The sequence below is a fragment of the Dromiciops gliroides genome, chromosome 3 (assembly GCF_019393635.1).
Source record: "Dromiciops gliroides isolate mDroGli1 chromosome 3, mDroGli1.pri, whole genome shotgun sequence".
NCBI classification, from domain to species: domain Eukaryota; kingdom Metazoa; phylum Chordata; class Mammalia; order Microbiotheria; family Microbiotheriidae; genus Dromiciops; species Dromiciops gliroides.
The window spans coordinates 442,919,198-442,940,432 of NC_057863.1; the positions used below are offsets into that span (position 1 = coordinate 442,919,198).

General features: G+C 38.8%; 1 protein-coding gene across 1 annotated transcript in view; it reads right to left on the bottom strand.

Moving 5' to 3' along the window:
• The window catches only part of LOC122746385 (plasma membrane ascorbate-dependent reductase CYBRD1), a 43,386-nt gene that overhangs the window by 11,655 nt on the left and 10,496 nt on the right, over positions 1-21,235 (bottom strand). Inside the window, 1 exon segment of the mRNA XM_043991953.1 lies at positions 3,683-3,849. Coding sequence (XP_043847888.1) covers positions 3,683-3,849 — 167 coding nt within the window.

Genomic DNA, 21,235 nt, shown 5'->3' on the forward strand with positions numbered 1-21,235 from the left:
CACTACCCACTCGTTCCTCAGCCCCTTCCAATCCAGCTTCATAATGCTGATACCACCCTCTCAGAGGCACCTGGAGGTCCCCACCTATCCCATGGTCCCAGAGAAACCCCACCCCCTCCTGCTCCCATCCAACTGGACACGAGGAAGCAGTTTTCCTTCCAAAAGTGCACTCCAATGCTAAGAAATTTAGTGGTAAAAACTGGGAAGAAAGAGGTAGGAAAAGAAAAGGCTGAACTAAGTCTCCAAAGTCCTGCGTTGTTGTGCCCTGACACATCTGAGGTTTCCATTTTTTTTGGTTGTACTTGGACGGTTTTCCCTGATGCCAGATAGTTTCCCTTCCCTCTACCCTAGACTGGAAATTCCTGAGGAAGAAATGATTTTCATTACGTAGCAAATACAGCTAATCTGAACCCCCAAATAACTGGAATTGTGGTTTTTCCCTAAATTATAGTTCTTTAAGAAAGAGACAGTTGACTAGAAAGCGTACTGATGATTAGGAATGACTTTTCTTTTGTTGGTTTGTTTGTTTTTTAAGCTAGGCCCTTAGAAAGAATGTCGTACTTGAAATCCAAAGACATCCATTTAAGTATTAGCTCTGATGCTTATTAGCTCTGTGACCTTCAGCAAATCACTTAACCCCGTTGTATTGTAGTTTCTTCATCTGTAAAAAGTGAATAATACTATTTTATTATTTTCTTCACAGGGTTGTTGGCTCACATTTTTATTGTGCTTTGTAAGCAACAAATACAAGTGTTTGTAAACAACAAAGCAATATATAGAAATGTGAGTGGCGATGATGATGGATGATGTGCTGATCTCCTCTAGACTTTCTATAGGTATAATACTCTACAGTGAAAACTGACATTCAGAATTATGCTCCTTTGAACAAAGCAAGGCCTTCACTTAAATAATAAAGGTTAAATTATATTCAGCATCATAGAATTACTAAATTAACAAAATAGATTGATATATTTTATAGATTTTTTTTTCAATGACAAGAGATGAAAGCAGCAGGATTTTCTCTTTAAACTTTTTTTTTTTTGGTGGGGCAATGAGGGTTAAGTGACTTGCCCAGGGTCACACAGCTAGTAAATATCAATTGTCTGAGGCTAGATTTGAACTCAGGTCTTCCTCAGTCTAGGGTTGGTGCTTTATTTACTGCACCACCTAGCTGTCTCTTCTTTAACCTTTTCTTAACAAGAACTGTCAGTTCCCAGGCATTCCAATTAACTGAGGTTTTACTATAATTCTAAGTACAATAATTCTCCGAGCCTAGAAGGTACTTTTTTTTTTTTTTTGGGCTGGGCAATGAGGGTTAAGTGACTTGCCCAAGGTCACACAGCTAGTAAGTGTCAAGTGTCTAAGGCCGTATTTGAACTCAGGTACTCCTGAATCCAGGGCCAGTGCTTTATCCACTGCGCCACCTAGCTATACCCAGAAGGTACTTTTAAAAATGAAGGAAATATATTTAGGAGGTAAAGAGAAAGTAAGACAGAGTTCTGGATTTTATTATTGAGTCTTCCAAATTCTGCCAAAGGGCTATGTCATCTAGGAAGCTATGTGGCCTAGTGGGGAGAACCCTGGACTTGGAGTCAGAAGGACCTGACTTCAAATCCTGCCTCAGATATTTGCTAGCTGTGTAGACCTGGGCAAGTCATTTGACTTTCCTCAGCTTCACTTTTCTCATCTGTCGAATGGGAATAATAATAGTAACTAGTTCTCAGGGTTGTTGTGAGGATCAAATGACATATAATACATATAAAACCCTTTGCAAACCTCAAAGCACTATATAAATGCTACCTATTGTGATATAGTCATCCTTTAAGCCACAGATATGAAGCCCTGGATTTGGCAATGATAGGGCAGGGTGGGAACTTTACATTGCTCTCATGAGTCACTCCTATATTACAATGTCAAGGGATTTCATTCATTCACTCTCCTACTATTCACAAATTCATGGTGCAGGGGAAAGTATAAAGAAAATCAGCTACAACAGCAGTAACAAACATAGAGCCCATCACCCACAACACTCAAGCCACAATGTTCTTCAGTGCAGTCTGAACCAGATTAAAATATAATGGCAAATATTTAACAAAATAAATAAAAATATAACACAACATAGATAATGTTAATATGTGGTTTTCTAAGTCAATATATGACCAGCATTGTTAGTAGCTCCCATTTCTAACTGAGTTTGACACCATCATCTTAGATGTTTCCATTTGGGCACTCTCCTGGACAACACTGTAGTTCACCTGGGTTTTTTCAATAATTTCTTTGCCACAAGTTTCCCTCATCTCTCATCCATCCTCCACAAAGCTTCCAAAGTTCAGGTTAGGAATGACTATGTCACTCTCCCCACCAAGAAGAATCAGTGACTCCCTATTGCCCCCTAGGATAAAGTACAAATTCCTCTGCCCTTCAGAATCTGGATGGAGCTTACCCCGCCAGGCTCAGCTACACATTGCTCCCTTTTACTCACCCTACATTCAAAATGGTGTCCCTACTGTCCACTGTAAAGGACATTTCATCTCTTGTCTTCCTGCCTGTAGGCGAACTGTCCCTTCATTCCCGAATGTTTTCCCTCCTCTCTTCCACCTCTTTCAATCTCTGAATGCTTCCTTCAAAGCTCAGTTCAAAATGCCACCTCTTACCTGAGGCCTTTCCTCATCTCCTAGTTTTTAGGGCCTTCCCCAACTATATCACTTTGTATATATTTAACATTTATTTGTGAATGGACACCTATGGTTTCCAAATTGTGCCACAGTCTTCTGGGATGCCACAACAAACTCACTACTTCATAAACCAAATTGCGAGGTATTCTTTTTGGCTCAGGGGTGCCATGACAAAAAAAATTACTGAGTCACTCAGGCCTGTGTGAACCAAGAAAGTTTAGGAACCTCTGTGGCACATATTATTTCTCCTTATTCCTTGAGAGTAGGGACAGATTGGGGTTTATGTCTTTGTATCCCCACTGCTTAGCACAGTGTCTATCTAGCACACCGTAGGTGCTTAATACATATTTGTAAAATGAATGAATGAGAAAAAAAAGCATGATCCTGGACCTCAAACTGGGATAAAAAGACATATACTATAACCTCCAAGGATATTAGTCTAGTACCATTTAATCTTTGTGATATGAAGAGAGAGCTAGGACAGCTCCAAAAATTTTTATGAATCCCGTGACAATGTTCGGGGGAGATATGGGGGAAAGTGATCAAGAAGAAGGAAGCATGAATGGGACAGGTTGTGAACTGCACTGCCGGAGGGAACAACCACTGCTCCGATTGAGTCTTACCATTTAACCAAAACTAGATTTAATGAGGAGGCAGCGTGCACCATGAAGATATATGCATGTACACACACATGTGCATAAACACACAGAGACATGCGCGCACACACACACACATGCACACACACAGAGGCAAATTCTAAATCTCATATTTTAGTTCACAGTCACTAAGTTCTGTAGCTTTCCAGGCATGCTTTAGGAGGAAATGCCTAATGGAACAAACAAAACAAAAACAAATAGAAAAGAATGGTGACTGCCAAGAAATTCTGAAGTAAAATAACAGATCTTATGGTATCTGAACTGTCCATTTGGCCTTTAAAAGGTCTTGCTATGTCAGTATTTATAAGATCTCTGCCTGTGCAGTGTAAAGTATGACAGCAACCAGTCAATCCAGCTGTGCAGACTGCTACATATTAGGAATTTTCTTGGTGTTGTGGAGTCAAAAACGGCTACCAGAGCAATAATTGCAAGGATCAGAGCAACGGCATTCAACCCAGCATGGCTGGATTTCATCAGGAGTTTGCTGCATTTCCAGGTCCAGGGCAGTCTGTAGACAACTAATTGCTGAGGAAGAAAAAAAGAGGGAGAGGGCATCAACATTTTCAAAATAATTAATAGAAAGGTAATTGAAACATTCTTTTCACTTAATTTTTCCTTTTTTGTGCCCCCCCCCCCTTTTGGTCTGTTTCTTCTTTACACAACTGTGACTAAAATGTAAATCTGTTTTACAGGATATCACATGTACAACCTATATCAAACTGCCTACATTTTTGGAAGAGGGGAGGAGAAAGGGAGGGAGGAAGGGGGAAAAAGGAATTCAAAAACTTGAAAAAATGAATGCCAAAAATTGTCTTGACATATTATTGGGGGGAAAATAAAATACTAATAAAACAAACAAAAAAGAAAGTTAGATTTCTCTACGGTAATCTTAAATAGTATACAGAATTCAATAGGTATTATTACAAAATTATTTCTGAAAAGTCAGGTTTCTCAGAAGAGAATTTTGAGGCAGCATGGTTTTAGTAGATAAAAGTTTAGTAGCATAGTTTAGTAGTAAAGAATGGACCTCAGAGCAGGAGGACCTGAACTGAAGTCCTTGCCTTTGAGTTATACTATGCACAGACCCTGGCAAACCACTTAAGCTCTCAATGTTCTTGGCAGCTCTCAAAGAATGCGAAGTCTGCAGAGAAGGTGCTATCTTGAGTTTTCTTCATCTAGGAATTCCCCTATACTAAGGAAATCACAAGTTCAGTCCCTATCCCTAGTTGCCCCACCTAACAACTCTCTAAGCTATAGGCAATGAATGGAAGAAATGGTATTAATTCTCTATGAGGGAAAGTTACGTGAATTTAAGCACAAATACCAAATATTTTATTTCAAATAACACAAGCAAAAAAACTTGGGATGAGTTGTGAACTGCACTGCTGGAGAGAATAAACCTGTGTAGAAAATGTGAGTACTCTATATACATAGGCATTTGAGTCTAAAGTAATACATATGTTATAGGTGACTCTATTCCAGCAAAACGAAAGCCTTGTCTTGTTTTATGACTCCCCCTTTTTACAAGAAGGAAGAGGAACATGCCAATAGATGTTGAATTTCTTTATCATTTTCCTTTTCTTCTTAATTCTCAGCAACTGTGTAAATACCACAATGCCTGGCATGTCATGGGTGCTTTAAAATTGCTTGTCTTTTTGATTAACTGAGGTGATGTCAAGTTAGAGGATTTAGGTATTTACCTAAAGCACTTGGGTCCCTAAAGAAGGGGAATGGGCATTTAAATAAATATAGCTCATACTTTCATCACTTCTCAAACTTTTTGGCCTCAGGATCATTTTATGCTTTCAAAAAGCATTGTGGGGGCAGCTAGGTGGCGCAGTGGATAGAGTACCAGCCTTGGATTCAGGAGGACCTGAGTTCAAATCCAGACTCCGACACTTAACACTTACTAGCTGTGTGACCCTGGGCAAGTCACTTAACCCCAATTGCCTCACCAAAAACAAAAAAAACAAAACCAAAAAGCATTGTGGGGGCAGCTAGATGGCGCAGTGGATAGAGCACCGGCCCTGGATTCACAAGGACCTGAGTTCAAATCCGGCCTCAGACACTTAACAATTACTAGCTGTGTGACCCTAGGCAAGTCACTTAACCCCAATTGCCTCACACACACACAAAAAAAAAAAAAGAAAGAAAAGAAAAGGTATTGTGATCCCCGAAGAGTTTTAGTTTATGTGGGTTACATCTATTCATATTTACCATATTAGAAACTAAAAGTGATAATTTTTAAAAATTATGTATTCATTCAAAATAATAACAAACCCATTATATTAACATAAGTAACTATTTTCCAAAACAAAAAAGATATAGTGAGAAGAATGACATTGTTTTACATATTTTTGCAATCTTTTTAATGTGTGGATTAATAGAAGACAGCTGCATTGTCCTATCAGCCTCTGCATTCAATTTGTTGTACTATGTTGTTTTTATTGAAGTATATGAACAAAATCCGGAGTCAGATGTGTTTTTGGAAAAAGGAAGGCATATTTTAGTAGGCAAATAATGTCTTAGTAATCTTATGGAAGTAGTTTTTACATTGCTCACTCCTGAAAGGGTGTCAGGAATTCCCAAAAGTCTACAGACCATACTTTGAGAACTGCTGGTTTAGGAAATACTTTGTTTGTAAAAACCCTGTGAATTCATCATACATTAATTTTTCTGAAAGCTGTCAGGTACTGCTAGGCTTAGAGCACTACCCGCTGCTTTAAATCATCTCCAAATAATCCTTCAATTCCATTATGGTTAGTTTGGCAGCTATAAAAGGGAGTTTCTCCACCAAAGTTTCCTACTAATGAAATCATAGACCCAAACACAAATTTTAAAAGGAGGTGGGGGTGGGTAAGGAGATCCTTTCCACATTTTTCCTTAGAGTCGGAATTTAAACTAACAACATCAGGAGTTTTATTTGGAGGAATGTAGAACTGCATTCATCCATATGATATTGGATGTATATTGTGCACAAGACACTTAAGTTTCAGCTGCCACTAAGGAAACTCTTTAAAAACTATTAAGTCATAATTGCTGACCAGGAGTTTCCCACAAGAATACTCCCACCATGATGAAATCATAGGTCTGCGCCCAAAACCAAAACAAAAGAAAAAAAAACCTCAAACCCCAAACTTAAAAAAGACAACAACACAATTTCTCCTTTTCCCCCAAATAAAAAAAAAGTGTTTAAACAGAGAATGTTGGTTTCATAACTTTTAGCTATTGTGAAATAAGGGGTTCTTTTATTCCAGTTGGAAGGAAGAGACAAATGAGCAGCAATACCTTGGAATCATGGAGTTGTAAGGGACCATAAAAGTCCAAAGCTTCTAAACTGTGAGTCAAGGACCCAATATGGGGTCTATAATTAATGTGAGAGTTGCAAAAAATCTGGCAATAGTAAACGGTCATGTATATCTATTTTATACAACTATATACCCTATATACCTTTTCTTGGGAGAGAAGGTATTGTGTGATGAATAAAAAATATGAGAGACAGTATCTGGGTAATTTAATCATTTTATTAATATGGCTGGTTATTAATAAAATGAGGTTTATGGCCATCTCTTTGACCCAAGATCCCTTTTTTGTGGAAGGTTCTTGGTTCATAACCCTTCCACTGAGGAGGTCCATCACACAGCAATCAAATCTAATTGGCTGACATGATTTGGAGGTGGGGTTATATTAAAATGAAGTCAAAGCTATACGACTAAGTAAAGATGACATCAGGGAAAAAAATGTATAGACCCCACCCAAGCTGATGGCACACATTGGTTCCCCACCTAGCACAGGTTCATGCAGGCCAAATCTCATCAGTAAATTCCTTCAGTTTATTTAGACAAAAGAAGCTGTTTCCACCCAAGGCTCCTTTTGTGGGCTTGGATTTGGTTGGGTATGACCTAGATGAGAGATTTGAGGTAATCTTCAATGAGACCTTGATGGACTCATGATGGGAAATGCTCTCCACATCCAGAAAAAGAACTGTGGAATCTGAAATCAGATTGAACTATACTATTATTACTTTTTTTTCTTTCTTTTGTTGTGATTCTTCTTTCACAACATGAATAATGTGGAAATATGTTTAATGTGATTGTACATGTATAACCTATATCCAGATTGCCCTGATGTATTTGGGATGGGGGGAAGGAGGACAGGGAGGGAGAAAATTTGGAACTCAACATCTTATAAAAACGAATGTTAAAAACTAATTTTACATGTAAGTGGAAAAAATAAAATACTATTAAGATTGGAGAAAGAGTGGGGGGCAGCTAGATGGCGCAGTGGATAAAGCACTGGCCTTGGATTCAGGAGTACCTGAGTTCAAATCTGGCCTCAGACACTTAACACTTACTAGCTGTTGTGACCCTGGGCAAGTCACTTCAACCCCAATTGCCTCACTAAAAAAATATATATATATTTTTAATTAAAGATTGAGGAAAGGGCTTGAGAAAGGAAGAGAGGATCACTATGTCCCCAACATATAAGTTATTAATAATTTTTTCTCACCAGTTGTGAGTGGAAAAAGTTTAAGAAAAAGCTTAAAATTATGGTCTAATCCATGAATTCCATAATCTGTTCCTGCTCTGATAAATATTTAATAAATTGAATTAATTGAATTCCTCAGCATGGCTGTTTCCAATGGAGTATTTCATGTTACGTACAACACATAGATGTGACGTTACCTAGAGCCTGACATTGTTCTTTCACTCGTCCCCATTTCAGGCCACCCATTGCCCATAGAGCTTTGTACAAGATTTTTCTCAAATCTTAGAAATAGACAGATTTAGGAACGTTGGGATAATTTATATGGAAATTTTAAGTGTCCAGAATTTGCTAGACTTTTTGGAGACAGGAAGTGGAACCAGCAAATGCCATAGAAAAGAAAAAGAAGAGGCACCACATGTTTCTGAAACCAATTACCAAGACAACCTCCTCACAAGTAATTGTGAACAAAGCCTGAGCCTGAAAGGCTACCCTACTACCACGACTTGCAAGTTTCCTATCACTGAATAAATTGGTTCAAGTTATCCTGATCATGGCTTTTCTTTCAGGTGAGCTATTTCACTACTTACAGCTCATCATTTCAACTGAAACTGCTTTCTTCAAGATGAAGGTAGCAGTGACCCCCTAATTGCAAAAGTCAATCGGCTTTTTCTCAGCTCATCCTTCTTGATTGGCCTCCCTGCTACGTTTGACACTGTTGACTATACTTCCACCACCCCCATCGTCCCAATATTCTCTCTTCCTTTGGCTTCTGTTACACTATTAGATTGTCCCTAGTTTTCATCAAACATTTCTGACGGCTCTTTCTCTATTCCCTTCAATGGCTCCTCTTCCCTTCACCCACTCCCTTATTATAAGCATTCACCTTGGGTTCTGTCCTCCAGCTTCCTGTAAACTTGTTTCTTTCTGTCTGTCTGTCTGTCACACACACACACACACACACACACACACACACAACACACCACACCCCTCTTATCTTCCCACTCTATCTTTCTTTGTTCTGTTACGGACACCAATAACCATCCACAATTGAAAACTTCTTTCTGACATCTTTCTCTGCTTCTCTATACCTTATTAGTTACAAATTCTTGTTTGGTATACCTCCACCTATATTTCCATTCTACTGATGCCATCATAATTTAAGGATCCTTGTTAGCTTTCAACATGACCTAACTATAAAAGCCTTTTAACCACTAGTCTTTTTCATCTTCCCTCTTCAGATCCATTTTACAACCTTTTACCAGATTAATATTCCAAATACATAGTTTTGGTCACATTAGTCCTTTAAAAAAACTTCAGTGGCTTTTCCTTGGCCATAGAATAAAGTACAAATACCTTAGCTTGGCATTGAAGGCCCAGCCTAATTTAATGCCAAGCTACCTCTCCATCCTTATTTCATACAACTCTGTCTCACTTTATGCTAGCCAAACTGAACTGTCCAGTGTTCTCTGAACATAGTCTATACTTTCTTATCTCTTTGCTTTTGGAGGTCATTCCTTGTTAAAATTCTCTCTATCCTTCAAGACTTGTTTCAAATGCATCTCCTCTATGAAATCTTCCCTGATCCCTTCACCACCATGAACTCTCATCCCTGAATTCACAACATTTTATGAGCTTTCTGAAGTCAGGGACTATCTTTTTTTTTATTAATCATTTGTTCTCCATTAGCTTGTTTCACATAGGTATCTGCTTAAAACATGTTTTTTATGTTTAGCATCTGGAGGATCTTAGGTCTATTTCCTGTAAGACTCACCATCTAAAGTTGCTTGTTGTCTCTCTTCCAAATTTTCTTGAGGTCCCAAACCCCTCCTCATATCACTTATTAATACAAGTTCTACCAGGATTCTGATTAGTGGAGTCTTCAACACTCTGGAAAATGGGGTTTTGAAAGACATCGTATGGACAGAACTTTTCAAATCCAGTGAACTCAGCTTGCCAATTAACACCAACAGTCAGAGCTGAAAAAACTTACAGTCTTTGCTCTCTGAACTACCCTTCATGATACTCACAAGCTCCATAACCCCAAGAGTTCAGAACTGGGGCACCTCCTAAATGAAATAGGGTACAAGTATGCTTTGTAATGCTAGGCTACAAGCTCTACCTCTACCTGACTGGTCCTGGTGGATCTCAGGTGAACAGCATCTCTTCAGGAAGCAGACTTAGAGTCCTAAGATTCTGGGTTCAAATCCTCTCTCTGACATTTACAATCTATGGGACTTAGAGCAAGTAATGTAACCCTCTACAGCCCTTGTTCCCTTATCCACAAAATGAGGAGAATGAATTAGATGATCTTCTTATGCCCCCTTCAACCAAAGGGTGTGTTGGAACAGCTCAGTATGGCTCATGAGAGCCAACTGTTAAATTTTCAGTGGGGAGCATTTGGACTTCAGAAACTGACAACTACAAATCAAGATTTGATTCTTTTTTTTTTGGTTGTTTTGACTTAGAAAGTAATGAAGAAAAAGTTACTAATGTAGATCAGACTTTAAAAGTACTGTGTGCATATCTTTTCCCCTCTGGAGAGCTCGTATTAAACATTTACCAACACATCCCTGTTGTAACTCTAAAATACTGTGATCCATTTGAGGGTCTCCAAAAAGGTTATGTAACTATACTAACTCTGCTCTTGAGTTTTAAATTGTTCTGGGGAATCCAAGTTTAATCCAGACCACTCCCCACTTACATCTTTAAGTTGCACTGCAAGACAATAATTGACCTCTAACTAAAATGTAGGTCATCTTCTAGGTCATTCTTTGGTCATTCTTGTAGGTCATTCTTTGGATGGACCATTTAACCTTTCTTGGCCTCACTGTCTCTATGTTTAAAATGATGAAGTTGGACTAGATGACTTAGAGGGATTCTATGAGCTCTAATCCAATGATCACAGACTTCATACAAGAAGCTTTTATCTTAAAGAACACTAAGGGGGCAGCTAGGTGGCGCAGTGGATAGAGCACTGGCCCTGGAGTCAGGAGGACCTGAGTTCAAATCTGACCTCAGACATTTAACACTTACTAGCTGTGTGATGCTGGGCAAGTCACTTAACCCCAATTGCCTCACCAAAAACCAACCAAACAAACAAACAAACAAAAAAGAACACTAAGAATATAGGGATTTGTCATACTGAGAAATTGCATTTATTTATTGTTTATTTGATTTTTAGTTTTCATAATGAGAAATTTAAGACATTGCCTCTTCTCTGAGTCAATACTCTATGGCAAATAAAAATGATGCCTTCCTGTTTGTTGGTCTCCCTGACTCAAGTCTTTCCCCATTCAAGTCCATCCCCCATTCAGCTGTCAAACAGATCGTCCTAAGGTGCATGTCTATGTCACTCCCTTATTCAATAAACTCTAGTACCTCCCCGTTACCTCCAGGATTAAATATAAAATCCTCTGTTAGCTTTTCAAGCCCTTCCCAACCTGCCCCTTACTACTATTCCAGTATGCTTATACCTTACTCTCTTCTTTACATTCTGCATCTTGGCTGTTCCAAGAAACTCTGTATTCTGATCCCAAGCATTTTTACTAACTGATGTCCCCCATGACTGGAATTCTTTCCCTTCTCATCTCTGACTCCTGGTATTCCTGGCTTCCTTCAAGTCTCACCTAAAATTCCACCTTCTGCAACAAACCTTTTCTGGCTCTCCTTCACCTTAGTGCCTTCCCTCTGAGATTATCTCCAACTCATACTGAATATATCTCATTGGCATATTCTTTCTCCATTCGACTATGAGCTCCTTGAAACAGACATTGTTGAGAGAGAGAGAGAGGAGAGAGAGAGAGAGAGTGTTGCCCTTCTTTGTATTTAGCTGGTATGTGGTAGGTCCTTACTAGATGCTTGTTGATTTGACTTGACACACTGGGATTCCTACAGCTTTGGTCAAATTTGCCTTCTCTCTCCAAATTATCACACAAAACAAAATTTCAAAGTCCTTTCCCTACCTCACCAGCATGTACATAACATTCCCTTTCACCACATTTACTTCTGAAGATGCTCCTTGCCCTTCCAGCCAATGGTGTGTCGAGGAAAATTCTAACTAAATGCCATAGAATAAATTTACAGAGGATTTATATCACTCATACTAGCATAGAAACATGGAGACATTGTACAAACTCATCAATTTCTAACATACAGGATGAATCAAAACAAAATGGAAGACTTCCCCAGTAAGAGATATTCTGAATTTGATATTTAAACATTTGTACTTTCAAAAGACTAGAATGGATACTCAAAAATCATCTCGACCATTCCTTTGATTCCAAGTAGAATCATGCATAACCCAAGAATTGGAAATCCAGCCTATGGTTTTTTGCTGGTTTTGTTTTTGTTTTTGTTTTGTTTTGCGGGTCAATAAGGGTTAAGTGACTTGCCCAGGGTCACAGAGCTAGCAAGTGTCAAGTGTCTGAGGCCAAATTTGAACTCAGGTCCTCCTGAATCCAGGGCCAGTGCTTTATCCACTGCACCACCTAGCTGCCCCTCCAGCCTGTTTAAGTTTATGTGAAATAAAATGTCAAAACCTCCCTTGGCAATCATTATATTTGATAACTCCCTGTCTTAGGAAAATTTCCCCTTTCCATTCCCTCATGCTGGAATTTGAACTCATTATTACTGAGCAGAGAGATAACTAGTGTCAAGTGATTACTGATACAGGGCAAACTTCTGTCAGCACCTATGCCACATAGTGCAAACTGACTATACCCCTTCACCTTGTCCCAGCTTGCCACTCCAGGATCCACTGCCATGGCTCCCATCACCCAGGACCTACTTTCCCATATAGCCAACCCCTTCCACATGTTACCTCTACCCTCTATCTACTATTTCTCCACAAGCTGAGGGGATCAAAAGTTGTTGGTCATACCATAGGGACTAAGAGTTAAACACACTTGGTGATGGTCCGCCCCACCCCCTTCCTGGCCCAATTGGACCCACTTCCAACCCATTGTCTTCTGTAGCCCATGTCATGCTACTGGCCCAACGAACTCACTCCCCATGTTCAGTCAGTGGCTAAGTCTTCTTGAATCTAGGTCCACAACATATTTTTTAGGCAATGAGGGTTAAGTGACTTGCCCAGGGTCACACAGCTAGTAATGTGTCATGTGTCTAAGGCTGGATTTGAACTCAGGTTCTCCTGAATCCAGGGCTGGTGCTTTATACACTGCACCACCTAGTTGCCCCACAACATATTTCTCATCCAACCCTTTTGTTTTCCCTCACACTATTATCTCAGTCCATACTCTCATTTCCTCTTGCAACAGCTTTCCAAGTGGTCCTTCTGTTTCCAGTCTCTCTCCTCTCCAATCCATTCTCCATCATGCTGCCCTAACCCTGAAGTTATCTGCTCAAGTCATTCCCCAGATCAAGAAGTCTCAGAAGCTTTCTATTGCTTTGAGGTGAAACTTCAACTTCTCTGGCACCTCAAAATCTAGAATCTAACCTACTTTTCCAGGCTTAGTGAGCAGTTATTCTCCTTCACAAACTCATTGTTTTAGTCAGTTCTACTTGCTGTTCCCCATACCCATCATTTCACCATCTGCCTCTGTGCCTTCCCCCTCATGGCTAGAATATTCTCCTTCCTCACTCCAACTCTTATAATTCCTAGCTGCATTCAACGTTCAGCTCATGTGCTCCTTTCCTGATCTCCTCCACTTGTTGATGCTTCATCTACCATTAAAATTAGTTGTTTGTTTGTTTGGGGTTTTTACCTTTGTATATAGTTTATATTTACCTGTCTGTGTGTGAAGCAGTATGACATAATAGACAGCTGCCCTAGAAATCAGGAAGACCTGGGTTTAAGTCTTGCTTTTGGTACAGCATGACTGTATGACCTTGGGGAAGTCACTTAATCCCAGTGCTCTGGGCAATTCCATAAAACCATAAGTTGTACAGTAGGTGCTGACCTTCTTTGGTAGAGAGAGTTTACTCACTTTGGCATCCCCTATACTAGTGAAATCACAGGTCTAATCCCTATCCTATTCCCATCCTGTGTACTTGTTATTTCCCCTGATAAAATGTAAGCTCCTTGAAAGAACTGATGATGTCTGACTATGGATTGAAGCATATTTTTTTTAGTTGATTTTTCTTGAGTTTTTTTTTGGTCTGTTTCCTTTCATAACCTGACTTAATATGGAAATGTTTAGCCTGACTACACACATATAACATATTGAATTGCTTGCCTTCTTAAAGGGAGTGGGGTGGGGAGAGAGGAAGGAAGAGAATTTGGAACACAAAGTTTAAAAAATGGATGTTAAAAATTGTTTTTACCTGTAATTGGAGAAAAATAAAATTCTAAATTAAAATGAAAAAATGTATAAGCTCAAGGACAGGGTCACACAACTTCACTGTTTAGTACAGTGTCTAGCATAATAAGTACTTAATAAATGCTTATTGAATTTAATTTAGATCTTTTCTCCTATCTCTTCCACCTCCTTACCCCAATTACCAGATGAATGTTTTCTTGGTAACCAGAATTCCTAATTGTCTCTGCTACTTAGTATAATATTCTGCATACAACTGGCATCTATAAATGCTGATTAATTGTTCTTCATCAGAGAACTGGGAAAAACATAAATAAGTCTTTATTTCAATGTGTAGCATTCTCCTCTGCAAGCTAAATATATCTTTACAAACCATTTAATGAATTATCTTAATGATGGATCATTAAAATGATTAGGTCTCTTTTTATATAGCTTTGCTTTCTGGAGAAATAGATCCCTAGGAGGTACATAGCATTTTCTCCACTCAAATCAAAGTTCAGTCATCAAATTGATAAAATATCAATTAAAGCCAATTCCCACATGGTGGTTTCTCATTCAATTGGATATATTGTATTTCACTCCTCCAACCATTCAGCACAATACTGGTATTCTCTAAGAGCAAAGGTGAACTATGGAAAATGAAGGTCTCTTCCAATAAGGCAGCCCTAAGGGAAATTGGAATTTAAAGTCACAGAAGTTCTTCAGAATCTGTCTTTCAGACTCATAGTCAAAATGCTAAAGTATCCTTAGCCTCAGTACTGGCTCCTCTGCATCTCTCCTGGTTTGGCACTTTTTCTTCTTGTGGACCCCCTCCTTCTCTAGTTGTCTTTGCTGGACCATCTATCTTCTCACCACCCCCACCCCCAATTCAGTACCTGATTAGTTCCTGCCTCTCTTTCCACCCTATTCCCTCTAGGCTCTGTTTCAAAGATTCAGTTAGAAATTCTGGTTAATTAATCCCTGATAATGTATCAACAGGCATTAAAGAGTTAATATTTTATGCCTTCAAGGTAATATCTTCCATTTTAAAAGGAATTTTGAACTTAAAGAACAACTATGATTTAACCCAAAGGAATATGTAATTATATTTGTGGGAATTTCTGGCACCTTTCTGGCAGGAAAATGGAGATTTTGGGGGGCAAACAGTTCTCTTAACATTTCAAAAGGGACTAAAGTTAAAGCTTAGAAAAGTATGACTTCTTAACATCAGCAATCACCTTCAATTTCAAGGAATTGGTAAAAAAATCTTCCATAGATGGTTCATTTTTTTTAAAGTAAAAACTTCTTTATTCCCTCTATCTTCTTTTCCAAGTACTCCTTAGTCCTTTCTACCTGACCCCCTCTCCTTTTGCTTCACATGGTCACCTCTTTTTTTCCAGCTATGATTTAAGTGTGTTCTAGGTCTCTAGTTCATTATCCTGTTCATTTGAATTTATAGTATAGCGATAAGATACAGGTTTCATGCCTGGGTTCTTCTCTTAGTTTAAATGCAGCAGGCTCAATCACTCAATCATCAAACGTCTAATGAAGCACCTACTATGAGCCAGGTACTGTGCACTGGGGCTACAAAGACAAAAATGAAACAATCCCCATCCTCCAGGAGTTTATATTCTAATGGATCATAGATTTATAGCTGCAAGAAGGCTCAGAAGTCATCTAGTCCAGTTCCTTAATTTTACAGCTGAAGAAACTGAGGCCCAGGCAAATGAAATGACTCACCCTACACACACACACACACACACACACACACACACACACACACACACACACACACACAGGCAGCAACGTTTTGGTCTACTGTTCATGCCCAAGTACCAGCTCTCTGTACTAAATTTCTGGCAGTCCTGAAAAAAAAGGAGTGCTTGGGTCAGAGCTCAGGAATGTGATTTTCCTTAATAAAGAATTGTCAGTCATTAACAGTTTTTTCTTATGCCACTGGGAAAAAAAATTCATGGCATCCAGTCTCTTCTTCCTTCCTTTCTATTTGTCCTAGAACATAACTGTTCAATATCACATTCTGAGCCCAAACAACTTTCTCTGTAACGGGTCAAACAAGAGAACAAGCTACAATCTCCAATATAAGTTGGTAAGACAGGTGACAGTGTCTGAGATAGCAGAAGGTATTGCTCAGCTGTTCCCTTAATAACACTAACCTGGATGTGAATTTTACACTGTGTTCCATGGACTGTACAGGATGATTACCTCTTTGTGCTAGCTCATTTTCCATTTTCCACCTATTCACTGGATAGACATATTTTCTCTGTTTTGGTACAAATGTAATTTGAGGGGTCTGATAAACATTATAAAGATCAAAATCAAGAATCATCTACATCATGTCTTTTCATAAGACCATTATTTGTTCTTTCTGGTGAATCCCAAGCCTCCCCAGCCACATTGTTAAAAGGCTCTGTCAATGCAAGGCAAGGCAAAAAAAAAAAAAATTAAAGGGAGGAGGGATGCAATATTAAATTGTAAAGAAGGAACTCATTTTCAGAGCACTTTAATGTTTATAACATTTTCTTGTAACAATCCTATGAAGGAAGTTGCACAAATATTATTTTTACTCTTAGTTTACAAATAAGGAAACTGAGTCTCTGAGGGGGTGAGTCACTAACCAGCATCAATTCAACTAGTTAAATGTTCTAGGTGGGAAGAGAACACAGGTCTCTGGACTATAGGGTCAGTGCATATATATACCTGGCCTCCCTTTGAATAGGGATCAAAAACTTAGCAAAAGGACTTAGTATCTTGGGCGAACATTCCTCCTCACCTTAAGTGTTTTAAGTTTCTAAAGAACTGTTACTTGGATCAACCAAGAAGGCAAACCCTGGTATTTGATCCGAGGGCCCCTTTGAAGGGACTTTCTCCCTGATGGCCCCTTTCAACCAAGGTTTCTTGCCTATTTCTGCAGGTCCCTTTTCCCCTCTGGGTCAGAACCTGAAAGGCAAAGGTGTGCCTGTTCTAAACGATAAACCCAGAAAGTAAACATTTAGAAAGTTTGGTTGAAAAATTAATTATGAATGACAAATTACATTAAAGCCCTATTCATAAGGTTCTTTCCCCTCTTGGGTGTGCTGTATGTTAAAACTTGTGAAATTTCACAAAGAGAACTCTGTTTGCAAAAAGGAATGTTTTTCATTTCCAACTTCATATGCCTGGGTACCTAGACAGCATATTAGAAACCCTCACGGTCCTTTATAAGGTATAATAGTAGCTCCTTTATTCAGTACCATTAGAGAATAAGCTACTTGACCTAAGTTAATTTTCCCAACAGTTGAAGATCACTCCTTTTAAGTACCAATGTTTTAAAAAATTTTCATCATTTTAAGAGAAACCTTTGTAAAAATAGTTTGCACACAAATCTGCATCTTTAAGTACAGTGATTTGAAACATGAACATATTTAAGCTTTTCTTGATAATTGAAGGTCATAATAAGCTATAATACAGTGGTGCTCTCAGGGGCCATTAAGGTGGGTGGGACTGTTTTCCCTACACTAATTAACCCCAGAATGTTAATGTTTTTTTGGTTCCTATGTTGGTTTTTTATAGTTTTTCCGTTTCCTCTGTTGTCAGCTCCTGCTTCTTCCTGCTTTCAACATGTCTGCTTCTAGAAGCCTAGCCTTCTAATTTCCTGCTCTAGAAATTCATATAACTAAGATTACTAGTGTTCTGTCAAAATAAATAAATAAATAAAAGTAGACTGGGGTGGTGGTGCATCTTGTGCTGAGTAGGCTGAGGCTGCTGGATTGCCTGAGTTCTGGAGTCCTGAACAGCAGTAGGCTAAGCCAATCAGGTGTCTGCACTAAGTTTAGCACCAATGTAGTGATCCTCTTCACCCACACTGGGGAGTCACCAGATTGAACAAAGAGGGGTCAACTGGCCCAGGTCAGAAAAATGGGACAAGTTAAAGTGTCTATGCCAATTAAGTACTTCCAGCACTAAAGAGAAGAAACCTAATCTAAAGTGTTGCTGCTAACAATAAAAGCAGATAGGCTATAATTGAGGACCTCTCCCTTGACTATATGAGCTTTCGTGTATGGATTCTATGACATTTATTTGAGCTAATGAGAGGCCTTCTTTGCTTCCTTCTGGGTTCTAGGTTGTATTGCAGAAAGCTAAGGATAGCGAAGAAGGTAGCTATGTGGCTCAGGAGATAGTGCTGAGCCTGGAAACAGGAGGGTCTGAGTTCAAATAGCATAAGACAATTACTAGCTGTGAGATCCTGGCAAGTCACTTACCCTCTGTTTGCCTTAATCCAGTGGGAGAAGGAATGGCAAATCACTCCAGGGTCTTTGCCAAGAAAACTGTATGGGGTCATAAAGAGCCAGACAACTAAACAACAAAGATAGCTAGCATTTGTGTGGTGCCCTAAGGTTTGCAAAGCCATATATGTATGTATATATATATATATATATATATATGTATATATATATATATATATATATATCTTATTTGATTCTAACAACAACCTTGAATTATCTCTATTTTACAGAGGAGGAGGCTGAGATTGAGAAAGGTTAAGCTATTTGCCCAGGGTCACATAAGCTTACTAAGTGTGTATTAGGCAGAATTTTAACTTTTAGGTTTTCTTGATTCCAAGGCTAGCACCCTCTCCATTATACCACCTAGTAGCATACTAGGTGAATGACTTTGAGTTATGGCTTGATACAGACATTTGTACTAATAAAATCCTTCAAACAGTTCTGAACACAGAAAAACCAGCAAGGAAGAATACTTCTTCCTCTTTCTAATGCCACTCATGACTGAGCTGTCAATTAGCATCAGGCCAGCTGACAACAGTTTTAATTGCTTGTTATACCATCAGTGAAACAGGGATTGTAGAATGCCAGAAGACCACCTATCTTCCTCCTTCATCTCCCTTTCACTAATACAATTGGAGAAGGCCTCAAGTGGCCTTAGGTGGCCCTTTGAGAATGCACAATTCTTATTTAAAAAAATTCCAAGGTAGTGATAGCAAATCCTCAGGGTGCAAACTTTATAAAAGTAAGTTAAATTTCTTTAGTGCTTTAAAGACTTGAAACATTCTTTCCTTACAACAACCCTGTGAGATAGGTGGTATAAGTGGCATTATTTCATTTTACAGATGAAGAAATTCTACCTCAGAGAGAAGTAATGTGCCCAGGATCACTCAGCTAGTAGGTGACAGAGAAAGTATTTGACCCCAGTTATCCTTAGTCCCACCCAGTCTACTCATCTTTCCCCTACACCCCTTTCCCCTGCTGCTGCTGCTTAATCTTGCTTTTGCCACTTCATATATAAGATGGATGAAAGTTACCACTGGCACAAGCCTCCCCAAATGAAGCAATGACCACAAATGTCCCTGTGAGCTTACAGCTCTGCTCTCAGATTAAATAAGACATTATATACTATTTAACATTTACCTAGAGTGGTCACATGATGACAATTTCTCATTTTAAAACTAAGGTAAACCTTTTAATCTCAAACAGAGGGATTCATTGGAAAATATTATCTTTAAATACTACAAAAAAAATTTGAAATTGTTCTGGAAAGGTTATGGGAAGTGACTGAAGGACTAAATAGAAATATCTTTTTACTTCTTTGGCTGGATGCTTACCTGGAGGCTGTGCCTGATGTACAGGGAAAAGAAAGAAATCCTAATAAGTGGGAAAGAGGGGAAACAGTTCATAGCAGCTGCTTATAACTGAAACAAGGGTCTTCTGTCAATCCTTCTGGTTACTCCCCCCTAACCCCAGAAAAAAGGTGAAATGAGAAAACTAATGTATGTTTACCTTAAGTAAATGAAAAACTAACAAAGCTGTATTTCAGAAATCAGGTACTAGAGTCATATACTAGATTGAGCAGCTAAGAAATGCTGGATTGTAATGCTTTTTCATAGCTAACCTTTGGAAATCAACAGCTTTCCAAAGGAATCAATTTACCTGACTTTGAACTTAATTACTGGAAAATTTCTGAGCTCCTGGCTTACTCCTTAAGATAAAGTTCTGGGTTTGACACTTACTGATCCTCCCCCCAAAACCCATAATAAAAATACCAAGGTTGTTAATGAGTCTTATAATTTAAAGACCAGCAAACTTAGGATTCAATTCAATTCGAATATTTATTAAATGCCAACTATGTGTAAGGCACTGTTTGCTAGACACTAGGGATAGAAATAAAGATGTAAAAATTACACTAGCCTTTCTCTTAAAGAGCTTAAGGTCCAACATAGGGGGATGTCATGTATACAAATCTATGACCTTGTCAATCAGCCAGTCAGTCAACAAACAGTGTTCCCAGGCACTGGGGACAGAAAGACAGAAACAGCTATTTCCCTCTTAAAAATCTTATGTGATGGGGCAGCTAGGTGGCGGAGTGGATAGAGCACCGGCCCTGGAGTCAGGACTACCTGAGTTCAAATACGGCCTCAGACACTTAACACTTACTAGCTGTGTGACCCTGGGCAAGTCACTTAACCCCAATTGCCTTAAAAAACAACAACAAAAACCCAAAAAATCTTATGTGACAATATTGTTTGTCTTATGATTGTGATACAATGATGAAAAATTAGTATGATACAAAGCAGGAAGTAATAAAGGCAAAAGAGTTGTCTTAGCCCCAAACCTGAACGAAATTTCCAGAGAGGGAGAGATTACTATCAAACTAAGGAGGTAAATCATGGGCTTTCAAAACTTCTCATCTCTAGTGAATTCATTTTTGCATTAAGCAGGAAACAAGAAATAGAAATCTTCCCAAATTAAAAAAAAACCCCTAAATTCCTTAAATTAGTGCCATTGGCCCTGGATTCGGGAGGACCTGAGTTCAAATCCAGCCTCAGACACTTGACACGTGTGATCCTGGGAAAGTCACTTAATCCTCATTGCCCCGCCCCCCCCCCAAATCATACCCTTGGGTATGTTTTGTGCAGTTTGGTGTAGTTCAAAAATCCTGCCCAGGAGCAATGTAACCCATCAACAAGAGAAAGGCAATGTGTTGTAAAGACTGCAAGATTTGGAATTGGAGGGCATGGGTTTGAATTTCAGCTCTGGCACTTGGGTAAGTCATGCCTGTTCTGAGTTGCAATTAATTACCAAATCTAAAAAACAAAACAAGATGAGGAGAAGGATGACTATAATGCCTATTTTATAGGGTTGGTGAAAAC